Genomic DNA, 26,943 nt, shown 5'->3' with positions numbered 1-26,943 from the left:
GGAGCAGCAATACGGGGGGCTGGGGGAGTGGGCAAGGATGGCAGGGGTTTCCACATGGCACTTCCCCCCTCTTCCAGCACCTCCCACCCCTTATTTACTGGCCTGGATCCAGTTCCCTGCAGCTGCCATGCTGCCTGCCCTGCATGGGCAGGCAGCATGCTTCAGCACCTGGGCGAGGGCCAGCCATAGAGATGCTCTGTCTGGCCAGCAAAGTGTCTCTGTGGAATACTGAGCCTCTGGTTGCCTCAGGGCACAATCCGAGATCATGCCATGCCCCACTTTTTTCCCTGCATTTTTTTTTTTTGACCCCTGGATATCCAGGGTTCTAATTTTGCCCCTGCACTGCACATTTGTACCGTGGGGAAAAAATTTTAATTCCTGCACGTGCCTCTTGCAGCATCTCAAAGGGCTTTGAGATTCTGCAAGACACATATGCATGCTCGTATGGATGCACCCTTTGGGCGTGTCCCCGGGAGCAGGGAAGAGCCTTATCTGGGGTCCTGGGGGCCTTTAGGAACTGCAGCTGCAGTGATCCTGCAGCAAAGAGCACGGCTCCAGTTTTGGGTGGCATGCGCTGCTGTCATGTGCTTTTATTAGGTGCTGGGTTTTTTAATGCCAGGATCTCCCAGGGTTCTAATATTGCATTTGCTGATCTGATTCCTTAGTGACTAAAGTATTGGAAAGTAGGGGTGTGCAAAATTGGCCATATTCCATTGGATTTGGCCCTAATCAGGGACAGTGATTCGATTAATAGATTTGGATCACTGTCCCTGATTTGATTTGGCTGAATCTGAATCTGAAGATCTGATGCTGATTCAGACAATTAGTGATTCGGACATAGACACAGCTTTAAATGCTTTTCCTACATACCTTGGGGTAACAGGTGTGGCTTGTGAATGCTGTGATGCCGGGGTGCATGTAGCATCCCACAGGAGCACAAGGCCCCTCCCCACCTTCGCACAGTCCTATTGGAAAGATCATCCTACACAGCATTTCCATCAGTGCCTGAATTTTTTATACATAAATCTATAGATGCACATTTTCATCTATATCTCATTCAATCTGCAATGCAATGTTCTGACAGATATATATTTGTTTATGTGATAAGGAATCGCTGAAGAACTCTTGCTTTGATAAATGAAATCATGATAAACCATGAGAAATTAGAAGCCCTTAATTAAGAAAAAATTAGTGCCTGTCAAAATACTGTTTATTGTATCTTAAAAATAAGAGTCCTATATTCAAGTAAAATCTGATTTAAAAATTCTCTGAGGGCTACAATACTTTGTATAAGTGTATAAATGTTTTTGTAAATGGATGATGGGATCTAAAGGTGTTTTTTGTCTATTTAGAAAACTAAGCCAAGAAACAGATTTCTTGAGGCATGGGCTGTAATTTTCAGAGAAACCCAAGGGAATTAGGAATCCACATCCCAGAACTGTATTTGAAAAACCTCTCCCCTCCCTCTGCCTCCAGTGTTATATTGGGTCATCACATTTTAAAATGAACTCTCCAATGGTTTCCACTTAAAATTAATTTTGTGTTTTATAGTTAATTATACTATAATTTTGTATAGATTTCAGTGTAATGTATGTGGTTGATTACAATGTTAGAAATATTTATTTGTATGCAATAGTTTAGTTTTCCCCAAATAAAATTGTATGACATCATGGTCAAAATACAATCAGAGATAAAAATTTTGTGGTGGTTATTATTTCTGCAACTTATTTACCAACAATCTTTAAATAATAATTCTAGGAATCAAATGATAACTTGTGAGTTAATATATTATACTAACACTGACATTTCAGGCACCAGCCGTGCACAGATAAGCACATACTTGAGCCTCCAGACTTGAGTACATGGTAAAATTTTCAGGGCAGAGACCATCTCCCTATTCTGAGTATAGCACCTAGCACAATGTGGGATCTATGACAGGGGCTCTGAGGCAGTTCAGAATTTCAAATAATCATTGAATCCGATTATAATACTCATGTGCTTCAATTTAAGTTCATCCAGAAATCTCTGTATGATACAGGGTCTGAGACCTTTAAATAAATAGTATTTATCATTTGATCACAATTTTAAAAGCACCTACTAGACATAAGTGTTGAATGCTTTACTGTCACACTTGCACAGAATCTTTCTAAAATATATTGATAGTAATACTACATTTTCATAGGGAACTCTTTAAGGAATTAATCAAATTATTAAAAAGTCCTTTTGTCCCCTCTAAATATAAAATGTGTTTTTGACTAACAATTCACACCAGTATTTAAGTGCTATTTATCTATCTATATTCATCTTACATGAGACTCTCTCATCCAAAGTATACAAGGTTTAAGTATATAAGGTTTAAAAAAAAAGACTCACAACACATCTCTTGATTGTACATTTCAATGGAATGGAGAAGGAACCAGTCTGAGCCAAAAATGTTACTTCTCCTTCAAGAGCTTCATTTATCTAAAATTTAAAAAAAAAGAAAAAGCCAAAGATATATTAACATATTAAACCTCACTTTTTTAGCCTACTGAAAAAATGTCTGCCTCTAACTTATAGTAAAGAAGCAATAAATACATTCTTACAATTAAAAATTACAATTTCTGAGATTCTAAGTTTTTGTATGACTACAACTTATCATTGACTCCCTAATTTATTTTAACAAGGAGCCATCCAGCATGTTCCAGTTTGGTGCAAGGTTTTACCTAACAATACACAAATCAGAACTACTAAGTGACTGGCACCAGCGTAAAACATAATACTAAAAAATGCCACACTACAACATAACAATAGTTTGAGATGCAGAAGATTTTTTAATGAGAGTAATATCTCTTTTATCTGATCTTTGTTTCCTTCTTAACAGTTAACAAAATTAGGCTATTGTTACTGTTACCAAAATAAACTGGTGGATTACACAATTCACATCAACATGTAATTTATATTTGTTTTATAATCACTGTATAAAGGGCACTTACCATAGGCTTAAATGTTACCACCATTTCGCACGACATTCCAGCAGACATCTGGCCAGGTGGATCAAAGCTATGAAGACAGTCAATATACAGTACTGAATTAGATTTATATTTGAAAGCTCCTGCTCCCATTCTTATAAAATTGACAAGAAAATTATATAACATTCTTTACTTGAGTGAATTTATTTCTTGAGGGAGTCGGAATGAGTGACAGGTTAGTGAAAGACCATGGAAGCAGTGAATAATTCTACAAATACAAATCCTGATTATTTATTCAGCTTTCATCAGAGGGTCTCAAAGCACTTTACAAAGGGCAGTGTTACTGTGCTTATTTTACAGAAGGTGAAACTGGACACAAAAGGAAGAAGTGACCTGCTCAAGGTTAAAGCACCTGAGCCATGTCAAGATTAGAAACCAAGTTCTCTCACTTCCAGTCCTCCACTTTGACTAGTATGACACGAAGTCTACTGTAAATCCCGACCTGCCATAACTCTGCTATCCAAATACCAGAATAGGAGAGGAAAAAGGTAAATGCAGTCATAGGTTACTACACAATACTACAGAATGTCTACTGCCTACTGTATAAAACAGCAGTGTTTCTACCTTACTCTCTGAATAGAAATTGCCAGTCACTTCACATTGGGCACCGACAGCTGTGCAGGCCCCCTCTGTAACTGATGGAGCACCATGAGTTAAAGCACCCACCCAGACCCAACAGATGTTTGCCTGCTGGGTTGGTGGGGGAGGGGATTGAACCTGTCTGCAGGAGCCCAAGGAGCCTGCCTGCAGCCAAGGAGCTTCCTCTCCCCCCAGCTCCTGCACCCCACCTCCCAATTCATGGCTGGCTGCAGGAAATGATGGGGGAGGGGGGGAGAGGGCTCAAGCTGCCAGCTGGGGTTTGCCTGGCCTGGGCTGGGGGAGAGGGCTGCAAGGCAAGGGAGCTCCAATCCACCCGCCCCCTCCAGCTCAATCTGGGCAAACCCCAGCCTGCAGCTTGCTCCACTTCACCCATACCCCATCAGACCCCACAGACAGCCCCTGGTACCCCAAGTGGAGCATCTTCATCTGATCCCTCATTTGATGAGGGTTAATTTGTTGTGCAATTGGCCACTTTAAAAGTGCTCTGCAGCTATACATGTATGTCGTGGCATGGCTCTAGAGCACATTCAGGAGGCCAATTGTGTGACAAATGTAACTTCTGTCTGCAGATCCATTGTGCCACGCTGAACAACTCCTATGAAATGAACAGAACATTCATCGGGGACTTTAGTGAAACAATTTAATGTCTTTTTAACTGTGACCAAAATGGGATCTGTGAGCCTAAAAATCTGGCTGCTGCATTCTGTACAGAACTACTAAGGTGCAAATGAACATCTGGTCTGGCTACAGTAGCTTCACAGGGAAAATGGAAACTAGTCAAAATAAGCAACTAGATATCATTATCCTAGGGAATCTGCAGACATGTTGGACTGTCTTGTATCTTTAGAACATCTCATTACCCCACATAATCGCAATCACAAGAGAAAGTAACTATTGTAAGGCAGTATTTAAAAAAAACCTCTCCAAGCATAGCTGGTAAAACAAATAATTGCTCAGCATCCTGAGTATAAAACTGCCTAAGAATTTGGAGACATTTTCCTGGACAAGTCTTCACTTGCAGCAGCCCTCGACAGCAAATACAAGGTTGATTACACTAGGATTTCTGAAAACAGCAAAAGATAATGAGCTTTCCTTGGAGAATGATCAACATGAAGGTAAAAGCATCTCCAGTATTTACTGTCTAACTATTACAGTCCTTAATCATAATACATCCCAGTGGTCCCATAAACATGGACATTATTACTCCAGTTCTATTGTGTGTGCTGGGTTGGGTGTGAGAACCCTTTATATTTAACAGAAAGTGGGATCCTTTCAATTTGGTTTGAACCATTCTAAAGAATTTAATACAACGGTATATCCTATAGTACAGGGGCGGGTAATTATTTCAGGCGGAGGGCCGCATACTGAGTTTTGGCAAGCCATTGGCAGCTGCATGACAGGCAGCCGGAGCTGATAAATATTAATTTTCTAAATTTTTTAGGGGCCCCATGGGCCAGATACAATGGGTTGGCGGGCTGCATTTTGCCCACCCCTGCTATAGTAGAATTCTACGGGATGATTCTCTCTAAATTTCTATTATATCCTGTCACGCTTGGGGGTACTTTTTACAGAACACTACTGATTACAGCTATGCTAATTGCTACAGGATTTTCCATGAGAGGTTTAATTTTGCTCCTGTTAGCCTCAGTGGAAAAACTACTGATATGATTGATGCAAACCCAAACTTAGGATAATCCTATTATCATCCTGGGTGCTGTGTTATTCAGCTCTTTGGTAGCTTGGTCCCTTTACAGAGTTGGGGACCAATAAGTGTAAACTTCATGGAACCACTGATTCTCAGATCAACATACGAGGGGGTAGCAGTACTGCAAGGAACAGCTTTTTTCTGGCAACTGCCTGAAGGTAGCCACGGTGAGGCTCTACACCAGGTACTATTGGTACATGTACTTGCTTGCAGCTAGGTTTACAATCCATTTACCCGGCTCACAAACTCTTGTTATAAAAGGGTTTGGCTTATTTAACTAAGGGTTCCCATGTGCAGGCGCAGCATGTTAATTCTTAGCGTTAGAAAGGAGTTTGTTGTTTGGTAGATGTACTGTCTGCCACCAGAATTATTTTCAACATATCAAATATATAACCACTTGTCTTATGAAAAAAATGTTGAGTACAAAGAAATCCATAAGGGTGACTCCTAAGGGCTGGTAAGTAAGTGAAGATAAAGATATAACTGATTTCTTGAACATTTTTGAATACTTGGTAAAAAGCTGAAAACTGTTGGAATAATATATTAATTTACAGCTTCCTACTCAAAATGAGGATAAAAGTATTGGAGAGCCTGAACTGAGCTCAATCCATGCAAAACTAATCTGTACTGTATAAACAATTAGTATATAATCACCCATTGCATTACTGCAAAACAATAAATTCTCTAGCTAGCTACCTGGTAAATATAAAAGGACAGAGTATAATTTAGATTGAAAAATTAATACCACAGCCATTTTTCTAGATAGTTTCACACAAAATTCATTAACTTGTTTTGTACATAATATCTGCAGCTTAATTTGTAATTGAAAAGTACTCTGACAGGCCTATTATACAGAGATAATACAGGATTTTCAGTACGTTGTAATTTTATTTTCAATCATATATCAGTGATGCTGACATAAATAAGCAGTTAATTAAATATATTATATGAAGAAAAATATAATCAAGCCCCAAGCACATCCAAAAGTGCGTGAAAAAATGGTTCTCAAGGACCATAAAAACTATTAATCATTTAAGTTAGACAACAGTTAAGAAATGTAATAGCTTAAATCAAGCAGTCAAAAACTTAACCATGGATGTGACATAGCACAGTACACTGCAGTAATAAACTGGCCAATAGTGTCAAATGCCCAATGGGTTTTTTTTTTAATTCAGAATGTATTCAATTAAATGACATCTATTAAGGATCATAAAAAAACATAAAACTACACTGAAAATAATTTTTAATGCAGAAGGCAAAATGTTCTGTGATCTTCTACAGCAACTGAATTCAGACCATGTAGCTCTCCCCAAGGTTATACTTTGTCAGTAGTGTGCCATGTTCACATTCCAATATATTTTAATAGGGGCTGAACACGTGGAAGATGGTTTGTTACGCACTGTGGGTTATCCTCCAATTGAGCTGACTAGAAATTCAAAGTACACCCTATCGTTACAAAGTAGCAGAGGGTAGTGAGCTGTAAAACAGAATCTCTGGAGTATGAAATCAGTGTACAGTAGTAATATGACTTGTTCATACATTTTGTCATTTCACTGGGGTACAACATCAATGTCAGAAGTGCTTTCCTCAAGTTAGCTTTAAAAGTTGAAAACTTAAAATGTCACTTATATGTGAGTCAAGTGAATTTGCTTTAGTATCCTTCACTTGTAAATAAGTTGGTTATTTTGAATTTCTGCACAAGATAGGGCTCCAGCTTTTTTTCCCCCACTTTCAAGCCAGATCCATATAGATTTAAATAAATGTGATATTTTCCTCAACGTTTATATTAAAGTTCAAATGGATTCTTAGAAAAATTATTTATTGATATTTCAGGGGTTTCTGAACATGCCCAGATAAGTCTCTGAGAGATACTTAAAAAGAAACAGACTCAGAATACTGCCATATAAATTCTCATATAATTTAATATGTATTAAATTCTCATAACATGCCTTTGATGGGAAGGGCATCATATATATCTAACAAATAAATAGGCCCATTTGCAAATTATGTTTAATTATCTTTTATCACCAATATGTGTGAAATTTGGATGAAATTTTTAGCGGACACATACCTTTCCTCCCTTTCTCCCACCATTAGTGCACTTATTTTAATGTCAACATTGAAACAGCAACTGTACCACTACTAGGGTTAACCTATTTGCCCACATGGTCAAAGGGGATGGCTTTTTAAAAAGCAACAAGGCCTGTTGATTTATGTAGGGACTTGAATTTACACATTATGTGGATATTTCAAAATTCCATGATAATCTTTTGAGATTTTTAAAAAAGCCAAGGGAAATCAGGTATCTGAAAGACACTGAAATTCAGTAGAAAATGGACACCTAACTGCAACATTAACTACTTTCTCTTCAGTAGCTGTCATAAGGAAGGAGCTACAGGAATGCAAATTTTATCTTGCCTAAAAGAACTTGATGTAATTACCTAATTGTTTTCTTAACGTTAACTTCATTTTTCAAGTCACATATTATTTAACTTCAAAGCAGGTTATTTCCATGAAGACCCTAATACCTACTCATTATGCTGGATCTCTTCAAAATTACATTGTATTTGAGGGCAACAAGAACTAGATTTTTAAGCACTGCATTAAAGGAAAGCTTGAAACATGCTGTTTTCAAAGTGAATTATTGTATGTGCTTTCATGATATATTACCATCATAGCCTCTGAAGACAGGTTATCCCCAGAAGCTTGAATGAAAAATGTATTGGCACTAGCATGGACATTTTCACTCCTCTCTGTTTCTATTCTGATACTTCCTTTACACTCAAAATGCTATTTCTTTGTTAGGCAACATAATTAAAAACTCTGGAGTCAGGAGGAGTTGCAGCAGCAGCTGCATCAGGAAATAAAATGTTATTCCAGTTTTTTGTCCATGCACATAGTCATAATCTTATTCCATGCAAAAAACGAAAGGAACGAATTACAATTTTTTTCACCTTAAAAAGTGGTTGAAGCATCATTTCCCACGGCAAGGATGGGACTATGCTCTCACACCCATACTAAGCATGAGGATTCAGGAGGATTCAAAGATCTAAGCACAGTTTGAAAAGTGGTTCTCACAAAAGTGGTTCTTTGGATCCAACGATTTAGCATTTCCACTGGGCTGCACAGTATGGTGCCCCAGCTACATGGTGGCTACATAGTGAAGTTTCTGAAGTCCTTTCTGCAGGAAAGATGACCATTTGTACAGTCTAGAGTTCCATGATGTACAGGTACAGTCAATGGCAAGCACCTCTGTGAGTCTCCCAAACAGAGAAGGGGTTTCCTCAAGATCTGGACAAATGACCCAGAGTACTGCTGTGACTGGTTTGTGTATTCTGTGCATCTCTGGTATAGGGATTTGTTGACCAACTTCTGTAAGGGGAATAAAAGCACTTGCCAAGATTTCCAGTAACAAAAAAGAGCCTGGAGTGAGGCCTCTAATTCTTTTTATGTACTATGTTTTTTAAAAATTTCAGCCAGAATATTTCTATTGCCATGTATGTTTTGGAGTGGATAGTAATTAATGAAACCCAATTGGAGACACCCTTTTAAAGCACAAACATGAATGAGATTGGGTGGGAATTACACTTCACATTTGGGGGTCTGATAACTGATGCATACTGCACATTTGTACTACAATGCAAATACAAATAAGAGAATAGAGCAAGAAAGGAAGAACGGCAAAGGAAGATAAGATTTGCTTTAGATGTTGTCTATTTAGAAGATCTAATAGCACCAACTGCACCAGAATAAAACATAATGCAATAAATTTAAGAGCTGCCTGATTGTAACATTATCAGCATCCTCATTTTAAGGGAGTAATAAATCACATTCTGAAACCGAGGCAGTTTACTTACTGAATACTGATGAAATCCTTAAGATGCTCACTGACTCCCACCAGCTTGCAGAAGTTGACACTGTAGGATGCATTTATCAAAATGATCTTCTTTTTGTAGGTTTTACCAACATCAAAGTCCTAGAAAGATCACAGAAATTAGATCACACTACCTGGAACTAGTACTATTTATATGTGATGATGGTACCATTACTGATTGGCATCACTGGGGCCCAATGGTCCCTCTTGGGATTACGGTCCTTGTTGCCAGATGCTATATAAAAGTACACAAAAATGTATGGCCACGACCTAAACACTCCAAGTTAAAACAAGAAAAGCAACTGGGTAACAAACTAGTGAGAGAAGGTAGGAAACTGGTGATGAGATCACATGGTAATTTGATGATTACAAGTCATTTCCTTGCTGGGAAAGTGTTAGACAATTACATTAAAGGGAGACCCACAGTTGTATATACTCCGGTGCTATTCTACATTATATTCTTCATAGGTAGACATAGTATACCAAGAACGGACTCATTTGAAGCTCCTAAGAAGGCCTTGACAGTTGCAACAAACACGAGGTGTGCTCCGTCACTCCTAGGGGCATGAGCAGCAGCAAAGCAGACTGAAGCTGGCTATTCTCCCAATCAGGCCTAATTACCTGATTGGGAACAGGGCCCAGCTGTTTACTATAAGAGCAAGGCCCTGAGCAGCAAAGCCAGCAGTCTGCTGCTAGAAGACGGGAGAACAACGCCCATCTGGAGCTGCTGCTCACAACACCTTGGAGGTCTGGGGGGACTATGGGGATGGTAGGAGGTTCCCTATCCTGGGTATGACAAAAAACTACACCCTGGTGGAGCAGGATGGTCTGGTGGGGCTGCCTGTGGCAGGTAGTCCCTGGAAATGCCAGGCCAATCACCTCCACAGTGAAAGGTGAGTGCGGGGCACCTTATAACCCCAAGCCCTCACAACCCTGTGGGTATTAGGAAGCCCTAAGAGCCAGATGTGAGGCTCTAGGAGACTGAGCCAGATGTGAGGCTTCAGGGGAGTTATGAGACCCTGTGTAGGGCAGGGGATTGTAGCCCATGGGAATGGTAAGGTCTGGGAACCCTGAGTGAGGGGTCCATGAAGGTCCTGAGCCAGGCTTAGACCCTGTGAGAATGGTAGGGGTTGGGAGCCCTGAGTCGTATGATCATGAGCCGGGTGTTGGGCCAAACAGATTATAGGCTAGGTGTCAGGCCAAGCAAGTCAACACTGGGTGTCAGGCCAAACAGATTATAGGCTGGGTGTCAGGTCCTGCTGAGCTGGAGGCTGGGTGAGGCCCCACTGAGCTGAAAGCCAGGTGTCAGGCTGAATAAGCTGGAGGGCGGGTGCTAGGTCAAATAAGCTTGGGCCGGGTGTTAGGCCATGGATGCCATCTGTGAGGCATGGGACATAGAACAGGGAAGGTCAGAGCCATGTATATAAGCCCTTGGCATCAGGACAAGTAAATGGACAGCCTCCCACCTTACTGACATATTTCAATCATTATCATCAAGGCGTGGCAGACGAGGTAAGTCGGTGGTCTGCCCTGCAGCAAGTGGGTGGGCCTACATTTGGACCAGCCCAGGACACTCTCTTATTACACAGCTCCCCAATGTGCATGCAGACAAAATGCAAAGAAATAGATGAAAACTATTGAAGGGAAACTATAAAACAAGTGAATAGCTGATTTCCTGGTCTTTTTAAAAATAGAAAACTTCAAGATCTTACCTGCAATATAATAGTGGATTTTCAGAAGTGATCTGCACCTAATTTACCTCCTATTAGATGGTCAGAGTGGCTGGATTTTGAAAAGGGATCAGAACTAAACAAAGGAAATACTGAAATCTCTTGAAAAATATTATCACAAGCCTTAAGGAAGCAATGGGGACTTGATGCCAACTGCATTTTAGTTATGAAACTAAAACTTCACTAAAATTATGTAGCAAATTAAAGAATACCTCTAGTTTCATCAGAAAAAATAAAAGATTTCTTCCTTTTGCCCCCATCTTCTTATGTAATTGTCATCTTTCATTTTCATTATATGAGAAGAGATATGAAACTATTACTGGCAGTTTGCCAAAGGACAGAGCACATGAAGGCAGAGCTTTCAGTCATGTTGACAATATACCTTAAGATTTAGAAAGACTTCTCACATCTTGGCAGAGCCAAGGTGTCAGTTTGATACTTTGGGAAAGCATATCTACTTGGATTCGAGCCACTTAGTTTTCTTCAGCTTCTACACCATTTTCCTTGGGCATCTTTTAACTGGGGAAATGATGCTGTCCCACATAGCAAAGGCACTTTGAAATCTATGCCACCTACACTAGAAACTGTTATTTACATTCATTCACTTTTGATGAGTATAGAAGACAGACTAACAAAAAACATACAGCTGCATCTCTCTAAGCAGCATTTGACTATGCGATCACCTTTGTCACAGTATATGAACTCTTTAAACTTAGGAAAGTGTTTCCAAGCTAACTGTGGTTAAAAGCTCAGCCCCACTCCACTAAACTTTTCTAAAATGGTATATGTCATTGTAGGACCAAATCCTACTACTGACTTCAGTTATCATGAAGAGCAAGGTGAGCTTGATTTGACCCTTAGGTTTGATTCAAATCCCACTAAAGATGATGGAAGTTTCTAACTGTAACGGATTTATTTTATTAGGATCTTGGGATGCATAAATACAGTGGAAACACATATCCTCTTATTATACCAACCTTGAAGTGAATGACACTTGGTTTGCTATAAAAAGGGCATCCCTTAAATTCATGACCAGACACTACTTGCTTGTGAATCATTCCACTTCGGAGTTTCTTCAGGTTCTGAGTGAAAATCTCTCTTTCCATTTTACTTGCACCATGTGGTTTTAGATCAGTTTCTTCTTTTGACACCTAGTAATTGAGATCAACAAAGAGTGTCATTATTAAAATAAACTACTGCATATTCTTCTATTCTAGCAATACTTCATGAACAGGACTTGAGATGACAAATGTGTACCTTCATTTAAGCAAACAAATTCCCGTATTTTAAACTAGCAAGCACTGACTGTGTAGTTATGGATTAGTATTTGTATCGTGGCTTTATATTTGATGTGAGGTTTCCAGACCAATCAACAGGAGCTGGCTAAGCTCAGCAGAAAACAGAACCTGGTCCTTTTTACACAAAGACTGAAAAATATGTCATTAAAAAGGGGAAAAAGTATAGACACACATTTTCAATGGCATATGAGGAAAATGCTCCTGCATGTTCATAGGCATGCAATCTCCCAGTGTGCACATCATAACAGGAAGCGGTGTGGTTTGGCCCACTTCTCAGTAATTCTGGACAATTTATTTTTATATATATATTTTTAAAAAGTCAAGAGGAAGAACTGAATTTAGGCATTGAAACTGGTGTCTGTAAGAGATAAAATAGAAGTGGTCAGAACAGATAGGAAATATTGAATCATTGCGCTCTATAAGTATTCTAGCTGTCCCATAGTAAGCCCTCATACCTATTGCCATCATTCTTCCAAAGATTCCAACCATACAATCAAAATCACTACAAGACAATTCCCTTGAGGATGAATGAATGTGCAGTGTCTTAGTCCCTCTACCCTTCTTTCTATTTCCAGCTAAGCTAAAAGACTAAACAAGTATTTTGTTACGACTATCTAAATACACAGTATTTACTTGATTCCAAGATGAGGTTCAACGTCCTCCCGATTTAACATGGGAGGCCCTCATCTTGGACTTCAGTCCAAGGTGATGGGGGGCAGGGAGGAGGCAGGTGGCTGCTGCAGCTCTAGCTCTGGCACTGACCTAGGGTTGCGGTTGGAGCCACAGCTGCTGCCCACCCCTGCTGCTTCTGTCTCCTCCCATCTACCCCTCCCTCCCCATGCCACCCTCTGGCTCTAACAGGCTTCAGCCCCACTCCAACCCAGGGCATGGAGCACATGCTTGCTCTCACTCTAACCTGGCTCAGTAACAGCTATTGGGCTGGGCTAGGGACAGAGTAAGCACATGATTTGTGCCCTGGTTTAGAACAGGGCTGGAGCTGCAGGGTAAGTAGCAGGGGAGGAGCAGGTGAGGGGAGGCAGTGGGGGGGAAGATGGTTGGAGAGGAGATGGGGGGCTAGAGATGGCAGAGGGGATGAAGGCAGGGAGAGTGAAGGCACCAAGGAAGAACAGGTGCCAGGAGGTGCAGGCAAGCGGTGAGCAAGTAGCAGAAGGGCAGATATGGGAGGTAGGCAGAAGGGTGGCCAGTGATGGGGGCAGGCTGCTTGACTCCCCTACCACCTGCCCCTCTGCCACTGCTTTCTCCACCAGCAGCCTGGATCCCTTCCTTACTTCATTGGCACCTCCTATGCACATCTCTCATACTCTCTGCAGGTGTTCAGCCACCTGGTCGTGGCCACCATACCAGCCACTGTGAATTTCCCCAGACTCCAGCTGCCTAAAAAGAGTCTACCGTATGCTGCCCTTGGCTTTCCAGAACTGCTGTTCTATTCAGAATACTTCAGGAGGGGGAGTGGGGAAGAGGTTGCTTTACTTTTAGGGGTCTGGGATGAGACCATGATTGCAGAAGCGGGGGTTGGTGGTTACCTTGAACGGCTGGTATAGTTACTGCCTGCATCATGATAATTGGAATCAGCCATTGCCCAATGGACTTTACCCAAGGACTGGATCAGAGGGGAGGGGGAAAAGTGCTGGAGTGCCACTTGCCAGCTTCTCCGGGTGCACAACCCAGGAGTTATCCTGGCAGCGAGAGTGGAGTGGGACTTCTGCCGTCACATCTGTCCCTGTCTTGGACTTGGAGGGAGGGAGGGAGGACTGGGGACTTTTCACAAGGGGGAATTTTTCTCCTTCCTGCTGTGCTGCAATGGTAGTGGTTCTCATACATAGTTGAGAGTTGTCTCCTGCCCCTGACCCTGGGGCTTTCTCTGCCAGCTGGGTCTGTGGCAATGCCTACCAGGGTGGGGCACCATGCAACCACTGTTGTAACTGCTTTTTAAACATTGCCTGAAGAGCTCAATAAATGCTTTCAGTACCTTTCCATGCTTGCTTGAGTGGAGGGGGAGGCAGTTCTGTGCAACTGCCTGAGGCAGCTGTGGTGAGTCAACTACACAGACTGATGTCCCTCTGAATGGGACATAAGCTACTAAATGCCTGAGGCCAGGGGGAAAAGGGAACTTAGCAGCTCAATGTGCTCCAGGATGGGAGGGCAGGGTTTGTGGGGGAAGTGAGGGGAAGGAGTCACTGTTCTGCTCAGTGCTGAAGGACAGAAACCTTTACAGCACATAGCAGCCTGGGGCCCCACATGGTGAGTGGGCAGGAGAGGGTAATTTCCGGGCTTCCTGGCCATTATGGTCTGCAAAAAGTCTATGCCCATAGGGATAGCCTGTAGAGGCTGTGATTTCCACCCCACCCCACCTGTACAGCATCCTCTCTCAGGGCCTGAGTCATTAGAAGAAGTGTGAGGAGGGTTGCTCATGAGTCGTGTTGGTGCAGCAGCCACTGTGCTGGTAGTGGGGGCAGCTGGTACATGTTCTGCATCTCTGGGAGGGGGGCATCAAGGTATCAGAGGAGTGGGTTTGGGACATTTGTGGCTCCTGTGTGGGGAACAGTGTCCAAGGGCTCTCAAGCTCAGCTGCAGTCTGCAGGGTCGAGGTCCAAGGTGGAGGTCCAAGGTGGGGCAGGGATGTCCATAGTCTGCACCAGTACCCTTGGGGTTTTGGCATCCATGGCTGTGTGAGAGCCTGGCTATGAAAAGAAAGGATGGAAGGGTGGCAGGAAGGCTAGAAGGGTAGATGGCTGGAAGAAGCAGAGGAGGTGAGAAGGTGCAAGTCACACGTGCCTCTCCCTCTCACTTCAGTTGTGTGTGACCTCTGCTATAGAGTGACCAGGGCTCCATTGGTCAGGCCACTTCCACAGCCTCAAACTTTTCAGGGGCCTACAGCAGACATCACATGATTCTGACAACAACCTTCACCCCAGGCTGGAATTTCCATTGTCCTCTAGCTGCATCACAGAAGGAACTAGCCATGTCAGACCTGCTTCTGAGGTTCATAGAATAATAGAAAACGAGGGTTGGAAGGGACCTCCAGAAGCCATCTAATCCAACCCCCTGCTCAAGGTAGGACCATCCCCAACTAGATGATTCCAGCCAACATTTGCAAGAGAAGCTGCTTCCCTGCCCCAACTTGGATGCACAGTGTCAGTGCCATAGCAAGGGGGGCAGGGGGGATGAGTGGGGCAACTGCCCCAGGTGCCAAAGCGAAAGGGCACCAACAGGCACCGCCCACCTGGGGCAGGTCATGCAACAGAGCCACAAGTGGCTCATTTGGAGGGATGTGGGGATGGAGGAAGAGCAGTTTCCGCTGCTGTGTGCACTCCCGGGCAAGCACGGGGGGTAGTGCCCCCCGGATCCATGCAGGAGGGCAGGCTGCCACTGCAAGCTTTGCCCTGGGCACCAAATTCTGTTGCTACGGCACTGCTCAGTGCCCCCTCTCCCCTGCCTCCCCACCCTATTACTCCAGAACCCTGTAGCTGTGAGCCAAAAAAGCCTTGAAGCACACCAAGTGTCCATAGGCCAGGTACCTGCCAGAAATGCCTGAGTCACAGAGGCCACAGGGTTGCCTCTGTGCAGGGCCAGTGCTGATATTTTGCCTGTTGTCACCCTGACCTAGCAGAGGTAAATTGCCTGCACTACCTCCTGGTTGGGGAGGAGGGGGGCCATGCTGGGGTCCAGGTGGCAGGGTGCCTGGGAGGGTGTGCAGGGACTACAGTCATGTTCCCACAGGGCTGTCTCACAGAATGGGAGGGTTCTCCCAAGTTCTGCGTCAGGTCTATGGAGTGCTTTGTGATGGGGTGTGGGTGGTACAGCCCAGGGATGTGGGTTCCCCCGCGCTGGGGCTAGTGCAGGCACACAGACCCTCTCCCCATCCCAGTGTTGCTGCAGCTCATTGCTGGCCAGAGGGAGGATGCAGGGCTGGGGACAGAGGCTTCGCTGACTCTTGTCAGTGACAGCCCTGTGGTGAAGCTGCCTCAGTGCTCAGGAAGAACAGATGGACTCTGACTGAGGCTAGAATACCACCTTGCAAGACAGGATGAGCTGGGTGCTGTAAAGTCCCATGGGATGCTGGCAGAATACAACCTATCTTGACTCACAATGGGGTCTGGTACAGAAGCTCGATAAAGTATTCTAACCTAAAGCACTCTAGTCTGATACCACATCCAGGCAGGGATCCACCATTTTTAAAGCACTCTGGGTGCTGTGAATGTCTGCTTGGTTTTAGTTATAAAGCACTTTCTGTACACTTACTGCATGATAAGTACAACATCTGTACCTAACCCAAGAGTCATAGAATCATAGGGTTGGAAGGGACGTCAAAGGATCATCAGATCCAGCCCCCTGCCTGAGCAGAAAAGACATCTGGAGTCAGACGACCCCAGCCAGGTGACCGTCCAGTCTTCTCTTGAAGACATCTAGGGTAGATGATTCCACCATCTCTGGAGGGAGCTTGTTCCATAGTCTGGACACCCTAGTTGTAAAGATTTTTCTAATGTTCAGCCTAAAACTATCTTCCAGGATTTTGGGGCTGTTGTTTTTAGTTTTCCCCCAGGGTGCCCTGGTGAACAGTTGTTCACCGAGCCCCTGATGTACCCCTCTGATATAGCGGTAAGCCACAATCAGGTCCCCTCTCAGCCTTCTTTTCTTTAGGCTGAAGAGTCTGAGATCCCTCAGCCTCTCCTCATATGGCTTGCCATGCAAGTCCCTGATCATGCAGGTGGCCCTTCTCTGAACCGTCTCGTGCTTTAGCACTTCCTTGTTGAAGTGCAGTGCCCAGAACTGGATGCAATACTCCAGCTGCAGCCACAACCAGTTTTGCACCCACTTGACGGTCCTGCAGTTGAGCCCGATATCTTCCAGTTTTCTGATCAGTACCTCATGGGATACCAGGTCAAAGACTTTCTGGAAGTCGAGGTATATGATGTCGACCGCTTTTCTCTTGTCCAGGTACGAGTTTCGCACCCACTTGACAGTATCTAGCTCAAGAGTCAGCCAACTCTATAGCAATTTTGGTTCTGTAGCCATTTTCTTCCATGTAAGAAAACTTTTGTACTTATAGGGTATGTCTACGTGTGCCCCTGACTGTACAGTTGGTACTGCACTGTCATTTAGTACTTGCTAGAGCAAGTACTAAATGACTGCATAGTACCCACTGGTACTGCACAGTCCTGGCAGTGCACAGGTCATTTTCAACCCTAATGGCACAGTAGCAACAAACTACTCCTCAGTAGCTCATTGCTGCTTGGTCGTAGCAGCGGCATTGGCGTAGCGACGAGCTACGTCGCCATAGAGTCTGGTGTAGATGAGCCCATAGTGTGTCTTTTTCTTTGAAGCTCAAGTTTGTTCTGAAGGTCCTATGCAACTCAAAAGAGAGATCTCATGAAAGGTGTATGCTCTGGAAGAATGTGTGAGTTCTTGTCTGATATGAAAACAAAGATTTCCTTTTGCATATGTATAGTTATTTGTATTCAGAATCCTAAATGTCACTTTGATGCACTGAAAATTATTTTAGTATTGGGCAAAAAAAAAAAAAATCACATTTTTTATGATTAACTCAACAAATGACATGTTCCATTTTGAAAGTTAAATATAAAGTAATGTATGTCTTTACTATTCTCTAAACTAAAACAGCCAGATAATTTCCTATATTTAAACGAACACATATTATAAGAACATAGCATAAAACTTTAACCGCTTTGATTGATAATGTTCTTAAAGATTAGTGGTTCTATTAATAATTGTTAAGTCACCCTTTTCCTCTCTTAAGCCTCTGCTACTTTACACACACTCTACAATAGTGCTGAATCCACATTTTTACTGAAAACCAGATACAAACAATATTAGTTTTAGATGATGCTACTAAAAAAGTCACTGAAAATGCCAGAGATTTAAAATTAATGTTTTGGAGGAACACACAAAGCATTTATTTAGTGTGCAATGGGTTGCCAATTAGATTGTGGGTGTGCACTTTTCCTGAAGAATGGTACAGGAGTAAATAATTATATTTCAAGATCAGAATTTTGAAAAGAAGCAAAGGGAGTTAGATGGCCAAATCACAAGGAGTTTCATCTAATCCTGTAACATCCCTTGAAAATCCTGGTGCCACACATTAATTTGATAGTTTTTAACAAACAAGCACAAAAAAGAAAAAGGAAATAAGACCAATCAGTATTGTACCCCTCCCATCCTGTTATCACAAACTGATACACCTGTCTCTCAACAATTTGTTTAAAAACATAGAATCATAGAAAAGTAGGGTTGGAAGAGATCTCAGGAGGTCATTTGGTACAATTCCCTGTTCAAGTAAAACTCACCCCTGTTTAAGCCACCTTAGACAAGCGTTTATCTAATCTGCTCTTGAAAACATCCAGTGATGGAGATTCTGCAACCTTTCTAGGTAACCTGTTCCAGTACTTAACCACCCTCACAGTTAGAAAGTTCTTCCTAATATCCAACCTACATTTCCCTTGTTGAAAATTAAGACCTTAACTTCTTGTCTTGTCCCCTGTGGCCACAGAGAATATTCTGTCATCTTCTTTCTAAGCACCCTTTCTTCCAGCTTTTCCTCATAAATCATGTTTTCCAGACTTCTAATAATTTTTCCTGCTCTCTGCTAGTCTCCAATTTGTCCACATGCATTTGAAGTGTAGTGTCCCAAACTGGACACAGTCCTTCAAGTGGGGCCTCATCAGTGCCAAGTACAGTGAAAGAATCACTTTTAAAGATATTAAACAATACTAAATCTAGGACAGACCCAAGGAAATCCCACTCAATGTCTTTTCCCAATTAGGCATCATGATTTTGAAGACATCTCTTTAAGCACAATGAATCCAATGAGTTACGTACCCACCTTACATTATTTTAATCTCAACTCTATTTCCTTAGCTTACTAATGAAACTGTCATGGGAGGAAGTGTCAAAAGCCATACTAAAATTCAAGGTATATCATATCCAGTGTTGCCTACATCCACAGAGCTCACTGCCATGTCACAGAAAGAAAGCAGGGGAAGGGAAAAACATGCAGGCCCCTCAGTATCCAATGGGAATTTTTGACATGTCTGTGGAGTTATAATTTCACCCAATTATCAAAAAATCCTGATACAATTTTGCACTCACAAGCATAAAAGGAGAAAACCGCATTGGAGAGATGTCAAGTACTGCTTAATTCGCTACTGGAAGGCACTCTGACATGATGATGAAAAAAACATAAGAAATTGAATATAATAGAACAAAAATGTTCTTTAGAAAACCTGTTCACATGCAGTACCTTTTAAAAAAAATGAAACTTTCAAATGGAAAAACACTGAGTCATAAATTCACATGACAAAGGGCCAAGTGAAAGGAAATTTAGAACAGAAACATGCAGTAAGTAACAGAAAATGAAAGTTTTACCTTGTTTAAGGCATATTCTTGACTCCAAAGTCCAGTAAACTCTGGCTCAGCTAGAGTCTCATCCTGTTCTTCCTCACTTTCTTCCTCATCATTTCCATAAAGAATACTGTGTGATATTTTTCCTGAAAAATCCTTCTCAGAACTGGATTTTTCATCAACTGAGGAATGAGCAGATGGAGAGCGCCAAGACTTCTACGAGACAGGAGCCAAATTAGGATATACTTTGAAATTACTACTCAAGTGTCACTACTCCAAGAGTAACACTTTGGAAACAGACAATTTAATATATTTTGTTAGGTTTTGAGGTTTCAATGAACAGAACTGTGTCTTATGTTAATAAATCTTAATGACAGTATGCATAGCAAAAACCTTATGTTTCAACAAGTTGTAACACATTACTGCCAGGAATTAGAAGTCTAGAAACCAATGTTCAATAAAACAGAAGGATATTTATGAAAGTATTCTACCATGTAGCTGCTTTAAAAACTGACCATTGTATAGCCCAATTTCTTGTGTAAACTTCTAACATCAGATTTACAATACCCATATTCACTAGCAGAGAAGTTTTTGAGTTTTAAAAAGGTATCAGAAATATACATCAGCCCAGAAATCACATGGACAGATCCAAAACTGTGAACAAAAAATTTCCCCTTACTCTTTGGCTCAGTTTGTCTTGAATATCCAGAATAAAATACTTCCAGGGACTGGACAGAAGGACCATACATTTGATAAGAATTATCCCCTTTTTGCCAGATTTAAAAGCTTCATGGAAGGGTTCTAAACAGAACTGTGTTCAGCTCTTACACAAAATACTCTGAAACCTGGTGCTTGCCAGGGTAGAAGGTAAATAAATCAGAAAATAAGGGCACCCTGGATTATCTTAGTTTTAGTTCTTGGAGGGCACTAATGTGAAAATTCAGTCATTTTTACAACTATATTCTATTTCTCAGTTCAAAACAAAAAAGTATCCCTGCTCAAGAGAGCTGAGACTGGATCTGCAGGTTGATGGAACTCATGGTGAAGTGCAGACACTCTATTCTACAGAATCTAGCTCTTACTTGTTCACAGGTACCAAACACACACCATTAATTTTTAGAGAGCAAAAGAAACATTTTTTCACCTAGTACTCTAACAGCAGACAAACAAGTTCTCTACACCTTGCAAGGCATTATAGCTCTGCTTACTTGCAATACTGCTGCAGCTGGATCCTCACAGGTCTTTTCAATATAATGCCATGTTTTAATTCTCCACAGCGCAGAATCCTGAAGTTTACTGCAACTCCTCACTGCCTCTGTACAAGATCGAGATTTTTCTTGCTTCTGCATGTAAGCTTCCTCTTGCAAAATCCGAGCTACAATCTCAATTTTTTTAGATTTCTGCTGATCTTTGAATTCTCTGTATTTAAAGATTAATAAAAATGTTAGTGCTCGATAATGGGTTTTCTAATACTATGTACAAAAAGTCTGGCCTTTTTTGAGCCCTTAAGCTAACAAGCAAGGATTTCACGTTTTGCTGCAGCGGTCATTTGTCTGTGCCAAAATGACATGGGATTTTGAAGGATTTTAAGTATTTCCATGAAGTAAATATTGAAATCAGAACATTATAAGAAAACTGGCAAAGGATTCAGGACAACTCCTTTAAATGAAGACTAAAACAAGTTTTTAACCTACAATTTTGTTGACTCAGTTTGCTTTTATCCTTTAAAGTGATAGTCTCAAACTGAGATTTAGTGGTAAGAAAAAAAGAGTAAAGAAAAAGGATAGTCTGGTGGTTTGTGTATTAGCTTGAGGATGCGTAGTAATCCGGAACCTGGATCGTTTGTATCCAGACGGTTCACAACCTGCCTAATTTGCAATGTGTTGGCAAATAAAGGATGAGCCATGCATCTGTTTGCTGCAGCTTTTACTTCAAAGGATGTTGTTTTTCTGATCAGCTGGTGCTCCTTAGCAGTCCAGTGCAGCCAAATGGAGAAGTGGTGCCCTTTAAAATAAAAGCCACAACAATCAGCAGGGACACCTCAGCTGTCCTGCTGTTAATGACCTACATGTCTGCAAACCCTCAGCAGCATGAGGGCTATGAAGCTTAATCCCACTAACTATCTAGATTTTACTGGACTGTTCTGTCATACTGTTCAAGTCTCTGCCATACCACAGACTTCCTCGTAAACTTGGGCAAGCCATTTAGTAATTCTGTGCCTCAGTTCTGATACTAGCAATTCCGGTACTAATCACAGTAGTTTTCTGTGACATAAGGTAAGAGGATAACTATATTATGGAAAGTGAGATGTTCAAATACCATGGTAACTGGGATTGTATAAACAGGTAAGTAATTTCAGGTCCTGTACCATCTCCTGAATTTCACTGCCTATGTCTGCAGTTGTAAAATCAGCTTTTTATTCCCCTGTTCTCTCTTGCTGTGTCTAAGGCCCCCTCTTTATGTTACACACATGTCATGATTAATATATTCATCACAGCATAAATAGGAAGAGTGCTACTCATACACCCAATTAAAAAAGCTGTAAAATGGGGAATAAGCTATAAAAATGTTCTATATATAATGTAAAACACTTTTTGGCCTTGCTTGTATGGCACCTTAAATATAAGGTGCGACTGGGGACCAACAAGTATCTGATTGTTCATCCTGGGGCCCAGACAACACTAATGTCTAGAAGGGCCCTGGGACCAACAGTCAGCTGACTTTTTTTCCCCGGCAGGAGGACTTTAAACCATGTGCTAGGCAGCTCTACAAAGCCTCTGCTCCGTCACCCTGGACAGCCAGACCAGTTCTGCCCAGCACAGGGTTTTTGACAATCAGATGGTTATTACACCCTTGCTGCTTTGGTCCGGACAGCCTTGGGTCTTCAACCTGGGGTTGTCTGGGCCAGGTCCAACAATCAGCTGATTTTCTGCCCTGCAGCTCCAGGTGAATGAGACCTGGGAGTGTCCAGCGTTGTGGCCAACAACCAGGTGATTGTCAGCTCCAGTCCCCAGACATCCCTGGGTCTCTAATGGGATTCATAACTGTCTGGTAGGGCCAGCTGATTGCTCAGGCACCTGGATTTCAACTTGCTCATGCAGGTTAAGCCCAGGCTTCCCCTGCACTAACAAGTAGTAATGGAACTATTGGGATCTAATCCCCAATCCCAATGTCACGGCTACTGCCATGCACGTAGCAAGGCAGGAGGCACAACTGTTGGGCTTGGAAATCAGATCCCATCATGCTGTTAAATGAACATGTGCCAGGGGTGTAGGACCCACCCAACCACACACACTGGAGACTGACTATAGAGATGAATCTGTAAAACTGTTGTACAATCAATATATAATGAAAACAACCTAGAAAAGCAGGAACCTGTTTTCTCCTAATCCCTTTTGGTTATTGCAATCTGAAGACATAGCCCATAACAACAGAAAACACCTGTCTCAAACTGGTCTGATTCTTAAGTTGATAGTGTCTCCATAAAGAACAAATTTCACTCAGCATTCTAGTGTTACCATTTGGGCAAAAGGAGCGTGCATGCCTAAGGGGGACAGAGTTTTGAAGATGGGAGAAGAGCAGAATCCACAGGAAAACTCTATTTTTTATTTCTTACATCTTCATTCCTTCAAGTTCTGTAGACCTTTCTGAAATGGACCTTGATTGTGAAGTTTTTTTTTCTTTACTTCTAGAATTTTACTTCAATTAACTTGTTTAGATATCTACCAGGCACCTCTACACAAGATGCTTTACCACACAGCTGACTGACTGCATGGTAAAGCATCACTGTGTACATGTGCAGATCCTTACTGCGCAGTAAAGTAGTCTACTGTGTGGTTAATTTGGTGCCTACAAATACAGATAGCGAATTAACTGCAGAGTCCAGAATTGGACTCCACACTTTAGAAAAGATATGAGGGCCATCAAGGAAGCCATGCTGGTGTCATCTCCAATGGCACACATCACCTCCTTGGTGCAGAACTGGTCCCAGGAGGAGACAGCAGACCTCATGGTGCTATGGGGCAAGGCCAAGGTCCTGAGCTAGTCTGCTTGGAGCAGGTGCTCCAATGCCCATGTCCATGAGGGCCTGCCAGGCCCTGTGGGCACAGTGGGTCAGCATCAATGACCACAACCACCGGTCAGGGGTTCCCCACACATCCATGCCCTTTATGCAGCAGCTGGATCAGATTCTCATGCCTCGGGACCCTGGCTGGGGCCATGCCATGTATTCCAGCATGGGTGGCCTGCCTAAGCCTCTGCCACTTGCTGGCAGCTACAAGGAATCAGGGGGGAGGGCTCCTCAGGGCACTAGGAGCTTGTCTTGGGACAGTCCCAACACCTGGAGTCATCTAGGAGCTCTAGCAGCCCATATCAGGGCCTAGGGAGGAGGGGTAGGGACTGTTGTGGGGCAGAAAAGGGGAAGGAGTCTGTTGTTAGGGAGGTGGGGAAGGGACTGTTGTAGAGTGGCTGGGGGGAAGGACTCTCTTGTTGGGGAGGGAAGGGGCACAGGGTCTGCGTTTGTGGAGAGGAATAAAGTGGTTTTCTTAAAACTGTCTGCAGTGAGCATGGTGCTGGGGATATGTGGTAGGGCTGGGGTCTTGGGCTGGCTGTGGCCAGAGCCTCCCCCTGGCTGCTGCAGCAGGGTGGAGCAGGGCCAGAGAAGGCCAGGAGCAAGCTACTGCCATGAGCAGCAAATCTGCTCCCAAATGGCCGCACATGTACATGCCTGCCCATGGCAGGTTTGCTCCACAGTAAATTACTGTGGAGTAAACCCATATAGCACCAATTGCACATGTAGACAAACCCACTGATTCGAAATAAAGTCAGGAAAATGTAATTCTTGACTTGTATCTTGAAGTGCTTATTAGTAATACTAAAGTTAGCTTCACAACCCCCTAAGGCATTTAAATGCTATTATTTCTAAAATATATTTAAGGGATATGAAACAGACGGGATAAGCGACAAAGTTGTATAGCCAGAACCTGCACCAGATTTTTTAGTCTTGGTGCTATGATTCAACCACAAGACCATCCTTCTTTACTGTTAGGTCTGGTTTGTACTGTCAGGTCTACAAAAAGTTTAATAACAACATATCATGTTAGCCTTCAGTCACATTTTATGTGTAATTTAGTTATCTTTTTGAAATGTGAACTGTACAAATTCAATTACAGGTTATAATAGCTAAAGAATTAGCTACTCAGGAAATCAAAAATATAGACTCAGGCTGCAACAGAGAGAGATGATGGAGCATAGATCATCTCTTTCTTGGGAAAGAAATGAAAAATAAAGGGACAAGGAAAAATAGCTAAGTGGCATTTTAGCAGGTTAGCAGAGTGACAGCTGAAATTAGAAAGAAACTGCTATGAGGAACATACAGTCATGTCAGAGCCAATGTTAAATCAAGCACAGCATATGATCTATGCCAGGTGCATCTACATGAGATGCTTTACTCAAGATTAGAGTAAATTACTGCACAGTAGGCGTCACTATCTACTCGTACAGACGCTTACTGCACAGTAGCTAGCTTTAAATTGTGAGTATATTTGCTACCTGTAAATACAAGTAGCATATTTACTTGAAATTAGTTACTGTGTAGTACAGCACATGTAGATGGCTGACCAGGAGCAAATTTGCTCCCAGTCAGCTGGGCAGCAGGGGGGAAGGGCAGGAGATTTCTCCCTGCCTCAGGAGCTGCCTGCTGCTGGGGTAGGCTCTGCCAACAGTGTCTGGGTGGGGACAATGTCCCCCTGCCCTGGCAGCTTGCAGCTCCCAGACCCCACTCTGCGATCGTGGAGCAGGGGCTAGGAACAGGCTGGGAGCTTGTTCCCAGCCTCAGCTCCACAATCACAGAACAGGGGCTGGGATCTCCCTGTACAGGGAGACTTCCCTGTGAAGCATGGAGCTTTTTGGGACCTGCCCCTGACTGAAACAGTTCCTAGCCAGCCCTAGGCTGCATGGGAAAGTCTTCAAGGATAGCCTGGAGGTGGCTGGGGACTTTCCTGTTTCAAGCAGTTCAAAGCCAGCTCTGAGCAGCATGTACAGACTTTCCTGCATATCCCAGGGCTGACCAGAAACTGTCCAGGTCAGGGGCAGATCCCAGCCCCATGCCCCAATTGGGCAATCGAGGCACAGGACTTGGAAAGAGCTGCAAGGGAGGGGCAGATCCCATCCCCCTCCCCCAATCTGCCAGCGGGCAAGCTAGCAGCAAGCCCCTGGCTGATTGGCAGACTGGGGTAGGGGGCTGGGACCTGCCCTTCCCCTGTGGCTGTTTCCAAGCTTTTTGCCTCCAATCAGGGAACTGGGGCTGGGAACTCCGTGCTGCTGGGGCAGGAGGACATTGCCTGCTGCAGAGCCCAGGTAGGGACAATCTCCTAGGTCCCACCAGAAGACAGCTGTGTCCTGGCCCTGTGCTCCCTGTCAGTCTCTGAGCTAGGACCCAGGGGGAGCCTAGAGCTCTCCTTGGCTGTTGCAGGAGGCTGGTGCAGGGCTGGAGTGGGTGGGACCAAATTTGCTTACTCTAGAGTAAAATCACCCCACAGCATTTGCATGTTGTTACTCTCACCTCCATGTTCTTGGGGAACCCTGACAAAGGATACAGACTGTCTGACTCACAAAGATTCCCCACCACCACCACCTAAACAGAAATTGATTAAGATGCAGTGAGAGACACACTTAAAACCCTCCAGATAAGAGTGACAAGAGTGAAACAACTGCCCTAGGTTTCATTTGCATCCAAGATGGAACCAGATGACCATTCATTTACACGAGAGATGCAGAACAGAAAGCCTGAAGCACAGACTGCAGTGAATTCTGGGATCAGAGAAGCAGGGAAGCACTGCATGATGGGGAATCTGTGCTCCAAATGTTAATCAACCCACATACCCAGCTCAGCATTTATCAGACCAGTTCTAATCTGGATTTACAAAGGACTTCCTCCTCCCCCCCACCTCTAAGCAGAAGTAAAGTTTAATAGGCATCTTGGGCTGTACATTCCCCAGTCCCACTATGGGAGGCCTATTTAAACTTAATTGGCTAAAACTCGGTTGCCGCGTTAGGGAATACTGAGGCAAGACACTGAGTCAGGGGGTATGGGCAACAGTTGAACAATGGTAAAGGGTTCATCACAGTGTTCAGCCCATTGGAGCCCTGACCACAAGCGTTGTCATACTTTTCCTGGGACAACTGGTGGAAGTCCTCTCCACAAAAGGTTATGAACACTCCAATAATTGCCTTAAGTCTGTTAAAAGACTATAGTATGATCTGGAAAAGTCATGCTAAGCTGAGGCTTGTTCACAAGTAAAAATCCAAAACCCTGATGCTGCAAGCTATCTATTGTTTCTGAAGA

The 26,943-nt window shown here is 43.0% G+C and overlaps 1 protein-coding gene across 1 annotated transcript in view; it reads right to left on the bottom strand.

Moving 5' to 3' along the window:
• The window catches only part of CFAP74 (cilia and flagella associated protein 74), a 100,718-nt gene that overhangs the window by 50,848 nt on the left and 22,927 nt on the right, over window positions 1-26,943 (bottom strand). Inside the window, exons 10-15 of the mRNA XM_019541291.1 lie at window positions 20,807-21,017; window positions 19,623-19,814; window positions 11,898-12,071; window positions 9,174-9,292; window positions 2,976-3,042; window positions 2,374-2,463 (exon numbers count right to left, since the gene is read on the bottom strand). Coding sequence (XP_019396836.1) covers window positions 2,374-2,463; window positions 2,976-3,042; window positions 9,174-9,292; window positions 11,898-12,071; window positions 19,623-19,814; window positions 20,807-21,017 — 853 coding nt within the window. The remainder of the gene's footprint in view (window positions 1-2,373; window positions 2,464-2,975; window positions 3,043-9,173; window positions 9,293-11,897; window positions 12,072-19,622; window positions 19,815-20,806; window positions 21,018-26,943) is intronic.

Source organism: Crocodylus porosus, unplaced genomic scaffold (assembly GCF_001723895.1).
Source record: "Crocodylus porosus isolate Cpor-Errol unplaced genomic scaffold, CroPor_comp1, whole genome shotgun sequence".
Classification (NCBI taxonomy): domain Eukaryota; kingdom Metazoa; phylum Chordata; order Crocodylia; family Crocodylidae; genus Crocodylus; species Crocodylus porosus.
The sequence above is the reverse complement of the archived record's forward strand: the minus strand, read 5'-3'. Positions and strand labels throughout refer to the sequence as shown.